The sequence below is a fragment of the Ictalurus punctatus genome, chromosome 17 (genome assembly GCF_001660625.3).
Source record: "Ictalurus punctatus breed USDA103 chromosome 17, Coco_2.0, whole genome shotgun sequence".
NCBI lineage: Eukaryota > Metazoa > Chordata > Actinopteri > Siluriformes > Ictaluridae > Ictalurus > Ictalurus punctatus.
The window spans coordinates 13307892-13321536 of NC_030432.2; the positions used below are offsets into that span (position 1 = coordinate 13307892).

Below are 13645 nucleotides of genomic sequence, written 5' to 3' on the forward strand. Positions count from 1 at the left end.
CTTTTCGCAGTTGTAGATTTAGGACAGTGTTTAAATTGCTAAAAAAAAACAAGTATTATTCAAGCACAGCAGTTCAATGAAACGTGAATAATTGCTGAGAGTAGTCAGTATTCTACAGTAGCTTCGATCACAGTTTTATTGGTACTGCTTGAGATAAAGACATCTTCATGCTGAGATGCCATACTATATTTTCCTTTAATAATCCTGTTGTTGCATTTTTAAAACTGTAGCTTGTGAAGCCTTCACTCTTATTGCTAATCAAGTAATCAAGGCTCTGTCCACGTTTATAGATAGACCATCAGTAACCAGTGCCTGATTTTAATCTCATCATACATAGTGTCAGTTAAAGCACTTAGTGATCTTTTAGTGATCGGCAAACCAGGTGAGCTACGAACAAACTTATTTAGTTGCATATACTGTAAAATGCTAGGAATGAAACGCATCCATGCACCTTTTTGGTCAATAAGACAAGTTCAAAAAGTTGAGAGTTCTCATGTTTAAAATGCCTTAACGAATTGTTCCTGGATTCATTTTCAGGTATTTTTGTATTTATTTAAGTGCATTTGTTTGAACGTTTCTTTGCTATTGCACATACGTAAAAACATATTTGTAAGAAGTAACACTCCAAGTTAAACTTGTGGATGATTTTAAAAACAAATTCCATAATCCAAAGTATCCATGTAGTTACATATTTTTGAAAAATGATCTGTCTGTTTTGGAGTGCTCAAAAATTTTGTTTCATAACAAAACAGGGCTGTTTTATTACTACATTCATTTATCTTTGAAAAGTACAGATTTCTTTTTAACTAACACCTGGGTGATGAGGTTTACTGAGGGAAGCAAGAGGTGGAAAAAGAGCCTCTGTGAAAATGTTCTATCTTAAAATGCTGGATTAGAGACAGGAGATCTTTGTACATGTTCCACAGGCCTGATTTCCAGCACTGGGGATTTATGAAGGCTGAGAGCATAATCGTGTCCCCTCTCACACCACCTCAGAGGGGAGGGCAGTGGGAAAGCTAGGTACGCTGTGCAACAGCTGGGCCCAGACACTCTCAGATGAAGAATGAGAATGAAGGGAAATCAGTATAGCCTCAGGCTGGAAAAAGGTGCACAATTAGTAAGATTAGCTACATCGGAAACAATGGAGCTCAAACTTGCCTCCGTTTAGCTCTCTAATCTCAGCAGATAGATACTTAGAAATAACTTATTATTCTACATGATTGTAGATCATGTCGTCACATGATGTCTGACGTCACATGATTATAGATCCTTTCGAATTGTTATATACCTTGTAACATTTACTAGATGTACCATTTTGAATTGTTCTCTTTTACGACTTCTGAAAGTGCTAACTTCCCAAGAATGTTATTTAATAATCAAACCACCTCTGTAAAGCGGGTAGAATAGACTTCAACCTATTATAACCTTTAAGAGCCCTTCTCTGAACACTGGAGGTACTTCTTTACTTCATGATTAGTTTTGTGAGACAGATTTTACATCATGCTGTGAATTTCCCTGGAGTCTCCACTGCAGATCAGTGTGTCAGAAACCAACATGAGGACATGGGTTAAGGTCACTGAGCGATGGCTATCAGAGCGATCAAACTGCATGTTGCCTTGGGAGACATGTCAGGGAAGTGATGGTGGCTTTTACTGACAGGATGGATTGGTGGACAAGAAGTGCGAGTGGATGGAAATGAGCAGGAAAACCACATATGTTATTGTTATTGCACAATATTTACCTTCTCAAATTTAATCCAAGTACTTTGTACATATTTGACCCAGAAATTAGGGAACCGAGCAGTTAGTAATGAGTATAGTGAAGGTAGTTTAGGAAGAAAACTGGCACAACATGCATCTGAACATTAGTCTCTCTCAAATCTCATGTGCATTATGTTACCTTAATCTCTTATATATTACAACCCAACATAGTCCTCAATTTCGTCCATTCATAAAGACTGATTTCTTTGCTCTACAAGTAAATGCTGATGCTAATTATCCAAGCTATACTTTTTTTGTCCTCCCCACATCTATCCTCATTTCTTTCCATCTATTCCCACACTACCACATTTAAGGTCATATAGATTTTCTCACAAATTAACTTACCTCTCGTTGGGTATTAGTACAGGACCGATAGTCCCTTATGCATCCTAGCTTAACAATCTATTCATATTTCCCTGATAATAATATTATATTGTTTATTTTCACCTTCACCATGTACAAATACTGTATGAACAAAAGCTGCACAGTAACAATCACATTTTCTGATGTTCATCCAGTACCTTTCTTCAAATTAGGTGACAAACACTGACACCAATGGATTTTATTATTAGCAACTAAATGTAGCTCTAACTTTACACCGTACCATCCATTCTAACATTTCAAAAACTTGACATTGCAAAAAACTAGAAACATGCAATGTTTTAAAAATGTGTCATTATCACATTACTCCATGTCACAAAGGAATAATCATTTAAAATGAAGTCATTTTGGATTTTTTTTTTTCATTAGTAAAGAACTGCTTTTAATTTCTACACATTCTTTCAACAGCGTTGGTCTCGGTAAGGTTGTAAACATTACAGCATTTTGCTTTGCTCCTTTAGATGGGTGCATATCATTCTTATCATTCAAAGAATTGATAAGCAAGCATTCTTTGGGCTCCTTAGAAAGCATGAGGGAGAGTTGGATTGTGATTCTGTCAAATCACAAAATAAGGTAGATCAAAGTAGACACCCTGAGAATCACTGCTCTGGATTTGACTTTCTTTTTTTTTTAATTACTTTTTCTTTTCCTTTTTTTTCTTGTTTTTTTATTGTCAGGTTGGACCTGGCCCCGGCAGCCGATAAAGGATGGTGGCGAATTATGAGGGGAGGGAGGTTGACTGGCAACCACCTCCTCATGGGAACAGTGTTAAGGTGGATTTGGTCGAGTAATATGTTATCGATGAGAACATCACATGGTGTGAAGTGTGTGGCAGGGAATGACTTGGAGGGGAGAAGGTAGTGGTGGAGAGTGGTCGGGAAACGGGAGGTTATGGACGATCAAAATCAACTAGGCTCACAGGATGGGTTTCAGCTATAACATCAGCAGGTTCCATTGGTAAATGGAAACCCTACAGATTTTAGCTTTTGTGAACAGACAGAACATCCATCCATCCATCCATCCAAGCCTGTCAGTCTCATCCATTCTCTCTCACTCTCTCTCACACACACACACACACACACACACACACACACACACACACACACACACACACACAGTCATGCATCATGGTCCCTCCAAGACCGAGCACATGGTTTCAGGCACAAACTTGCAATGTGTTACTTGATGAGTTTGAGTGTAGTGGGAGGTGAAGAATAAGACAACAGAAGACAGGTGATGCTAAAATGAACATTTATAATGACTGTTGTTGCTGTCGGAAAAAATAAAACCTTAAAAAACGACTTAATATATATTAGCACTAAATTGCTGACTTCACTGGTAATCTACAAGTCAAGAAACACAACTCACTATTTTTACAAACACAATGCTACAATTACATTAAATATTCAATACTTTTCTTTAAGTCAGTTAATGAATGGTGTTAAAATAAACCACTAAAATACTAAAAACAAAACAGTAATTCATCTTTCCAGTCATTCCCCTTTTTTTTTCTAGGTGTTGTCATTTATTAATAATGTAGTTTGAAAATAAATAAGTTCATGAAGGGTTATCAGAAAAGAAAGCTGGCAGCATAGAAACATTAGATGTGGAGCACGAAGCTCAGTTGTGACTCATGGAAATGGTCAATCTTTCATCCCTGCAGGGAAACATGACACGTGAGAACTCATGCTCCTATCAAACACATCTAATGGACACAGTTTACACTCGACACAGCTGATATGTACACTGAGCTCTGATATGTACAACTAGTATCAATTCAAACGTGAACCCTGGTCATTCAATGTAGAGTAACCGTTAGTAGCACAAAACATGTTGACTATGAGTTTTAAACGCGAAAAATGTTTTTGATATGGACTGATGTGAACAGTACTCGTTATGAGCTTGATATGCAAAGCAGTTTTCCTAGATGATAAACCACAAACTAGCTAGATGTGATACATGAGTGAAGCTTGAATCTTAGCAAGAATGTGACAGATAAATGGAAAATCTGTAATTAAATTATTAAATGAACTCTTCCAAAGCAGCTGCTATTATTAATGATTTGAAAGGCGGTAATAAAATATTTTTGCATGTGCGTACATTTTTGAAATCTTTTCATTATTCTATGTAAACTGACCCCTTTATAATGAGAATTATGGATGTTGCTTTATAGCATGCTTCATTAATCTCAAACTAATTTCTCTTTATGCCTATCCTATGCCACTTAAAGCACTCCACAATACCGATTTTATGCTGCCAGCCCCATTCTGTTGAACGCTCTTCTGGTTACAGTTCAACAAATTCTGACAAAAATATTTACAATGAAAAGAGAAAATTAAGTTGTGGAGAAGCAATTGGGATCTTTTTTTTTTTTTTTTTTTTTTTTTAGATTTTTTTTTGTTTTGTTTTTCTTTTGCTTTTATTCTTTATCTCTGAGAATTGTCCCCAGTGATGAGTTTAACAAAAAAAAAAAAAAGAAAGAAAGAAATCCAATCATATCAACTATAATTGCACAGTCTCTAAAAGGTTTGGAGATGGAATGGAGATTTTAAGTCCAAACAGCTGATGAACACAGAAGGGAAGGAAGAAGGTCAATAAAGTTCATGAGGGGTGAAAAGTTCAAAGTTCAGAAGACAGAAGATGGCTGCGCAGCTGACGTTTACACTCCTCAGCTTTTTTTTCTGAGCATGTTTCTATGTTAAAGAAAAAAAGCTGTCATCGAAATGAATGTTTTGTTTGTTTGTTTTAATGTTTCCCATCGAAAAAACTCAAATGGAGAGACTTGGGGGTGAGGAGAGTGACAAGTGCTCCCAACATTATGGCACACAATCAGTGATGTCCTGGAGGTTGAAGAGATGGCAGAGAATTAGGAAAAGCAGTTTATGAGAGGTAGCCAGCCTTTTACCGTTTATTCCAGATCTCGCTTTTTACTGGTTGCATTTTTTTTTGGGGGGGGGGGAGGGGGTAATGTTGAGGCGTCATGACTGACATCATGTTATGGAGTAACATGCTGGCTTCATGGGTGCGTCCGATGGATGTCCAACATACAAGAGAACTCAAAACGTTTGGAATGGTACTGTTGTCATTTGGCACTCAGGAGAAAGTCTGGGAGGGTGTGAGGGAGAGGTTCAGCAGAAGTGTGGGTAGTGGTTGGAAAAAGGGGGGCAGTGAAAAGTGCAAAAGGGGGAAAGGGAGAGTAAACAGGATACATATGAATGACATTTTTGTTATACTTGGTCTAGGTTAGAGAGTGTCATACAAACAAAAACAGGTAAATTAAAAAGAGAGAAAAGAACAGTGATATGACAAATGTGTTCTAACGTTGCTGGTGCTTTGATGGTTACAAGCGTAAGAGTGACCCCAGGGTTTGTTTAGAGGGTCAGGTGGGGCCAGATTGGAGTTGGAAAAGTGCAATGCTCTAGTAATATGCCCGCATTAAAAGCAATGACCTTCTCAACATCGCATAAACCATAAATTTGCATTAAACTGTACTGCATGTGACAAAGCCGCCAAACTTAGTAACATGAGACAAAACATGAGCCTTGTTTGTGCAAGAGCACCGACAGAGAAGTGCCACAACATGTTCACACGTAAAGCTGCTCAAAGCATGTAGACAGAGAAAAGCCTCAGTCATACTCTTCAAAATGTCTTAATCAAAGCATGGCTAGATGCAGTGCAATGATTTGGTCAGATTATATATATATATATATATATATATATATATATATATATATATATATATATATATATATATATATATATATATATATATATATATATATATATGGACTTAGAGAAGTTTTGCACTCTTTGGAACATTTTTTTTTGTTCAATTATTTAAAAAAATCAATAAAGTGCATCTCCAATTTCTGTAAATTTGTGTAAGCTAGCTTGCTCGGATCATTGGAACATTTTTATATATTGCCAAACATATTTTTATGTTTGGCATTCTCTTTGTGGCACCTTGACAAAAAACTCAAAATGCTCATAATGTATCATTTTACTAACGGAGATAGCCAGAGATTAGCGGCTAGTCAGTTATATAAAACATTCACTTAGCAGAATAGCTTTTGGGGTTTGAAAGTCACAAAATCTGAACAGCAGAGACAGAGGGCTCAGGTGATACGTTTTCACAACTCATTCACTGTCATTTAGAATTTGGGCGAAAAAAGGTTTGTAAAGTGCGTATCATCAAAATCATGGGTTTGAGCATAATGTGAGTTATAATGTGGCAAAAATAGAAGAAAGCACTGGGCGTAATGTAGCCTAAAAGATGTTAGTATTGGCACACAATATACAAAAACACATCATGCTTTAAAAGTCATGATTGAAAGTGATATGCAAAGTTATGCAGTGGTGAGTACATTCAAGGACAAGACCTCAGTTTTAGTGAGAAAGAAAACAATAGTTTTAAACCCAATTTTAATTAGGTTGCTTTTGCTATCTTAAAAATCACAACCCTATCTGGACATTTTTTTTTTTACTTAAAATATTGTTATACTTCAAAATTGCAAACAAAAAGAAATGCACAATGATTATGTATGAATGATTTCTGCAGATGGACAACAAAACTTCTCAGTTTAGTCTTCGCAGAACTAAAAGACAGGTCATAGTGTGTAAAATAAAACTCCAATGCTCTTAGTGTTGGCATGCAAAGATTTGTTCTCAAAATGAACGCACATTGCCTAATGTTTTCTCTTTTTTTGTATGATTTTCATTACTTGTTTTTTTTTTAAATCCACACGTTACTTTTTGATATCATGCAATATAGACGTGCAAAAAAAGATAACATCTATTTTCACAAAATACATTTTCAGAACTAGAAAAGGCTGTATTAAGAATGCTAATAACGTATTAAACTCATGCTAGCCTAAGTCTACGGCAGTCTTCTAGCCCCAGTGATGTAGCATTAATAGCCATATGGCACTATATGCATTTTTCAGGTGAGCAAGATGATTCCCTCAACTCCCTTTCCTCTTGTATTAGTTCATGAGGGGCCCGAAAACCTTTTAACTTAATAACACTAACATCTATTTTGTTCCTACTAGTTTTAAAAACGGCCACTTTGTTAGTTATACCTTAACTGTGGTTTGTTTGGCACTTTTCACATTTTTTTTTTTTTTTACTTATAAAAGTAAGTCTGCTTGTAGCTAATGGTGTTTAAATCACACATTTACAGTTGCTGAATCTGTAATGATCTATTTTGGCACGTTCATGTATTCTGTTTAATATAGCAATTATCTTATCATTTAGCATTTATTACACCTCTTAGAACTAGCACACCTCGCTAAACGACTGACCAGATATGTTTATCTTAAATTTTAGTACGTCACTTATTCAATAGCAGCATCTTCACAACTTAAAAAATATTAAATATGCAAACCTACTCAACACCTAGGTAAATCGAAAGCTCCTACACAGACAGAATAAAAGACGAGACAGGACGACATGCTACTACGTATATTGCTTCCAGTACTGATCACATTTTATCTAGTTCCCCAGTTACTAACAACAGAAAAATGCAGACGCCCCCTCCCCCCTCCCCCAATAATATGCATTTTAAGTACTGAAATAAAGGAAAACAAAACACAAACAGGAAGCTGCTCCTAGGCACACTATGATGGCACCTGTTCTTAGTGTTCACATTAAAATTTCACAGTAATATCTTGCTTTTCTTAATGTTACTAAACAAATTTCTCTGTAACTAATGAATCCTCCTTATCCTCTTTTTCCTGCAGAAAAAAAAAGTCAGTGTCTGTGTAAGTGCGCTTGTGGGTGCATGTGTGTTTTGTGTGGTGTTCATGATGTGTGACATGAGTCTGGTGTGTTTGTACGCATGTATATAATTCTATGTGTGTGACGCATATGCACTCTAAAATGCGGAGGCACTCCAGTTTTCTCAACTTTCGCCGCTCTTTACTGGAAAATATGGCAGCCACAAATCATCATTGCCTTCAGTCATTTGGAAAACACATTGATGCTACTGTCTGCTGCAGCCGCTAACATAATTAGTAACTAGTGTCATTAGTGTGTTTAACAAGATGCGAAACTATTTCCTTGTCAGCTGAAGCCATAGCTTCTCCTAAAGGCTTTACGCTAACTGCGTTTACCCCTAATCAGTAAAACCAACATGTCTCCCTACCACGGCGCTACACACAGTCTTTTTTCCAAAGCGTGGACCTGCATTGGAGTCTAGGGCAAGCATTTCCTCTCTACACAGCAACACCTAGGTCACATCTTCTCTTCAGTCGAGTCATTGTTTTGTGAAAGGGCAAGCAAACATGCACTTTAGCACCAGACATTGCCACCCATGGAGAGATGTGAGAGAAGGGGGTCTCTGGGTTGATGTGTCAAAATGGGAGGTGCACGGAAGTAAAGAGGGGTTGAGAAGAGGTGAGAAAAGGTTGATGGTGTTAGATGGGAATAAAGAAGTCTCCTTACCAATCGGTTCAGATTTACTCTCCCTCGCGTTCCAAATTGAGAAATTGAGAGGAAGACAATTATATATTTAGTCAGTGAAGAGAGAGCACACTGCTGTCTAGATTCTGCTCTGGGTCTCATATTTTTTGTTCTGCTTCTTTTTGTTCCTCCAGGCAATTGGTAAACGTGATAGGTCATTTTGAAATGTTTGAAAATCTCCTTTCAGATGAACTTCAATTAAATTTTTTGGAATGAAACCACAACGACCATGGGTCATTTAAGCTCGACGTGGAATTTTCTTCCCATCATCAACATTAAATATGGGAGCAGGCACCATGAATGCTTGCGGTAGTTTAGAGGAAGGCTGGGAACCGTAAGTCTGATATAGTAGCAATATGATACCCAAAGAAACTGGTTCTTCATAATTAGTTAGATGTTTTCTGTGTGTAGCAAACCAGTCTGTCCTAAGCTATTTTCTTCTGACACCCTACACTTCTTGAAAAATTCCACCTTCTGATATGCTTTTTTGTTTGTTTGTTTTTTCTGACATAGAACCTTGATTTCTGGGCCTTCAAGCATGGCCTCCACACTTCACAGTGCATTAAGACGAAATTCAGTGTATTCTAAAAACAAAACTATGCATGTCTATTTAGCAGCACATAGGTAGTTCTGATGAGTACAGAGAGATTTTATAACTTCAAAAGACTTTCCAAAACTAATTGTACCCGCTGTATAGGACATGGATAGCTAATAAATCAACCCATAATCAAGTTGAACAAATCAGAAGACTGAAAATATGTTGTTGTTTTTTTTGTTTTTTAATCTCCTTGCCACCATGAAATCGTAGTCATTAATAGGGCAATGGCTTAATAAATAGCATCTCTGTGCTCATCAGAACTAAAGTTTTGTTCATGTTTGTAGTTGTTCAGTAGTATTTGTCCACAAAGAGATATATTTCTGTTTGATATATGATACATCTACACAATTTGTCCATAGCCAGTGACAACTGACTTGAGAAGATGTCGTCACTTGGCTCGCTGAAATTAAATATATAATTGCACCACATTTTCTAATAAAGAAAAGAGGACATTTTTGAATATTCTATAGGATTTCAAGACATAAGGGATTTGATCTCATGATAAGTTTGTTCTTGTTATCAGTATACTTCCTTGAACTTGTGCAATATCCTACCCTTTATATATATATATATATATATATATATATATATATATATATATATATATATATATATATATATATATATATATATATATATATAAAATATTTGACGTGTATATATGTGAATTGTCTAGTTTCACTGATTTGTCTACCCTTTAGTCAGATGTAGTTCCCTTTTTAATGTATGTGCCTATGTGAGTGTGTATGCATGTGTGTGTTCCATGTATTAATTTTAACGTACAGTACATTATACCTGCTCCTATTCTCTCTGATGGTGCCGACGGTGCAGTTGTCACTGGACTTTAAATAAGACATATATTACACTGTGACATACTATTCAATTCACTTAAATAAAAAACTAAATCCAAAATATTGTCTTTACATTCATGTCAACCTGAATTCACAGATTAATTTAAAAAAAATTTTTTTAAACACCTCAGTCCTTATGGGTGAAATTATATTAATAAATAATATCAATGGTGAGGATTTTTGTAATAAGAGTAGAACTACTACTACTACTACTAATAGCATTTAGATTAATACCAGACGCATATCACCACATTGTCTGTTTGCTCTGGTACTAACTTGAACCAAGTAGGTGCATTATGCTTGGCCTGTGTCCCCAACCAGATCTACTAACTTCCCTTCTGCTAGCTAAATCTGTAATAGCATTGCATGGCATGCACCTGGTTTAAAGAGAACTCCAGGTTTTTAGCTAGTAGCTAGAAGGAGAGAGCCTAATCAGCTTCCCCTCTCTCCCCCAATCCCAGCCTGCTCTGCAGGGATTGGGCTGGTTGGGACCTATGAGGACTTGGACAATGGGTAAAGTGGCATAACGTACCACTGACCACATAGGTGAATCTGCCCTAAGTCTAAAACCCAAGCACTTGTTTGCTGTCTCATCAGGCCCACATGTAAGGACAAAGGGGTAGGCAATTAAACTGAGGAGTTAAAAAAATAATAATAATCTTGTCAGCTAGGAAGGGACTGGCAATGGGTACAGGGCTGATTCCAGGTACGCTTAAGTCCAACTGCTTCACCCTGTTCTCCCCCAACCTTACCACCTGCTGGGAGCTGCAGCAAGCATGCCAGTCTGAAATACCATTCACCACTGTCCAGAAAAAAAATAAACTCAAAAAAGAAAAACTGAAAAAAGCTAAACCAAATTTTCAACCAATAAAAAATCCTGAAAGATGAAAACTTAAGAAATAAACCCATATATACATTTTACATGTTTTTTCTTGGTTTTCATATTTTGACTCCTTTTCTTGCAAGGTGGACTATTTTCCTTCTTTTTTTTTTTAATACTGAAATATGCACGTAGCACGTAGTGGATGATTTCCTTCGAAAATTTTGCCCTCCTTTTTCTTTCTCGGTATCTTTCCATCCATCCCCCACTCCTTCTCTCTCTCTGTTTTAGCCCACCTTCTGCGGATTGGTGGCCCTCACACCCTGCTCGTATGTGATTCGCTGGCTGATGAGATACTGGGCTGCCTGTGTTGCAGCAGGTGATCCTGTGATGGTGACTTTTCGGTTCCTAGTGCCAGGAACAAACTCTCCCTTTTTCGAGATCTGGATTCGGGCTCCCGTCAGTTCCTGGTACTCCACGAGCGTCTTGCCACCTTTGCCCAAGATAGCTCCCACCAAGTTCTCAGGTACGGCGATCTCCACTACATCCTTTGCACCCTCAGCCAGCTTCTCGGTGGCCAATAATGAACTCGCTACTAGTGGGGAAGCCGCACTCAGGTACCCATTGGTAGCCCCGGTGGCAGCGGCCAGTGAGCCCAGTGTAAATCCTCCCAGGCCGGTGGCAGGGTGACCGGCACTGGTGGAAGCGTCGTTGGCATAGGAGGCCAGTAGGTTGGCCGCTGCAGCAGCAGCAGGGTTTGCACTGGCTGCCACAGCTGCTAGGACCCCTGAGGCAGCAGCTGGATTGAGCCCCAGACCCAGGGAATTGGTGTTATATCCGTAGCTAGCCAATGTGTTAAGAGCTGACGTGATGGCCAGGAGGTCATTTCCTGAGAAGCTGGACATGGCAGCAGCAGGAAAGGCACCCACCCCTGCCAGACTGGCCTGCCCCAAGAGGCTGGAGGCTGTGGCGGCAGCTGCAGCAGCTGCAGCAGGCATCACCTCTGCTGAGTTAGCATACGGTGAACCTGTTGGGTTGGAGTTGGCCACAGGGCCTGTGACATTGGAGTAGCTGATGTTAAGGCAGCTGCTGCTCTGTGGATCCTCCTGGATTTTCTGTACTATTATCTCCACAGCCTTGCGGTTCTGCTCAGGTTCCCCACTGATGGTTACAACACGCTCTTGCAGATTGATACCCTCTGGTTTTTGTGAGAGCTGCACCCATGCTCCTGACTGCTCCATAACTGCCTTCACCGTAGCACCACCTTTACCGATGATCAGCCCTGCTGTGCTGTTGGGTACAATCAGCTTGGCCTGGAGAACACAAGCACAGAAAGAAGAGCAGAGAGGAACATCAACATACTGATCACGTGATTAACTTCAGCTACACCAAACCAGTGTATTGAATTGACAATAAGATAAACACCATTTCTTCTCCGATACTTATCCTGTTGAATTTAATCTAGTGATTGATTATGTTCAACTGTGTGGGACTATGTTGGCCTGACACTCTTTGGCTCATGTCTGCACTGATGAATTGCCTGTCTAAAACACTGACAGAGGAAGTATAAACATTGGTTGCCATGGCGTTGTGAGTTTGAAATGCAATGTTTAATGTTCATTTGGGTACACAAAGTTCTCTCTGCATATTGATCTTATTAAAACAGGGTTCATTCTGCTAGAGAAAAACATGTTCAGGCATTCTTAATCACTTAGGAAATGATGTCAGAAATGGTGAAACGGTTATGGCTATGTTTGTGCTCATGTTGGAAGAGCTACAAGCAGAATTCCCTATTATGTAGCAGATGTCCCCTACCATCATTTTCAAACAGTCCCCTTGACATGAGATATAGTTCACTGAGGACAAACATACATATAGAAAAGGTGGTAGTTACATTAGGCAAAGAACAGAGAAGGAAAAAGACATAAGAAATGCCTTTAGGTTCACAAAACACATTGTGCTATTTAGGTTTTTACAGAAGAGACCCTAACGAGTTTTACATTAAAATCCTTAAAACGAAACTAAGATTATTACATGGCATAAAAAGTATTAAGTGAGTGAGTGAGCCAGACATGTGGGTTTTTTGTCCTCATGCTTTCTGCACTGTGAATCACTGGGTAAAAAGAGGCTCCTCGTGAAAAGCATCGACTCCCAGGGGTCAGTGTTTCCATGGCAACTCGACTCCAGCATTCAAGGGGCGACTGAAAGGGAGTCGGAACAGTGCATAGCAACCAATCACCCTTTTCTACACATGGAAACAGACACACCACACCTGCGCACACATAAACACCATTAAAACGCGTTCCGCTTCATTTAAGAAATATTTCTAGAGACATAGGCATACACACTTATAAGTGTTACAGCGTGGTCCCAAACACTCAACAAAAATATGCCTCTTCTATTGTTTTGAGGATGTAGAAGAAGATGGAGGGTGTGTTTACTCATTAATTTATTCACAACCAGAATCTGTCTAAGTAATGCCTATACTTTTAATACAAATCTGTGGGCTTTAAGCTTAAATTTGTATAGAACATATATGACGTATTACATACAGAATAGACTAACCACCCATACAAAGATGGTTTGTATGTCTGCCAGTTAATTAGTTCCATTTCATACAATAAAACCACCAGGTTGATTTACACAATTCTGAATTCAGCGTATTTGCACACTGTCATAATGACAAATAGAGAGAGGAAAATACTTAAAAAACAGATGGGAGGAGCAGGCTAACAGACCTGAAAAGGAGGAATATGTGTGTGTGTGTGTGTGTGTG

The 13645-nt window shown here is 38.3% G+C and overlaps 1 protein-coding gene across 1 annotated transcript in view; it reads right to left on the minus strand.

The window, feature by feature from the left end:
- Positions 1 to 9827: 9827 nt before the first annotated feature.
- nova2 (NOVA alternative splicing regulator 2) overlaps positions 9828 to 13645 on the minus strand; it is a 39015-nt gene continuing 35197 nt past the window's right edge. Inside the window, exon 4 of the mRNA XM_017490773.3 lies at positions 9828 to 12182. Within this exon, the coding sequence (XP_017346262.1) occupies positions 11157 to 12182 (1026 nt within the window). The 3' untranslated portion in view covers positions 9828 to 11156. The remainder of the gene's footprint in view (positions 12183 to 13645) is intronic.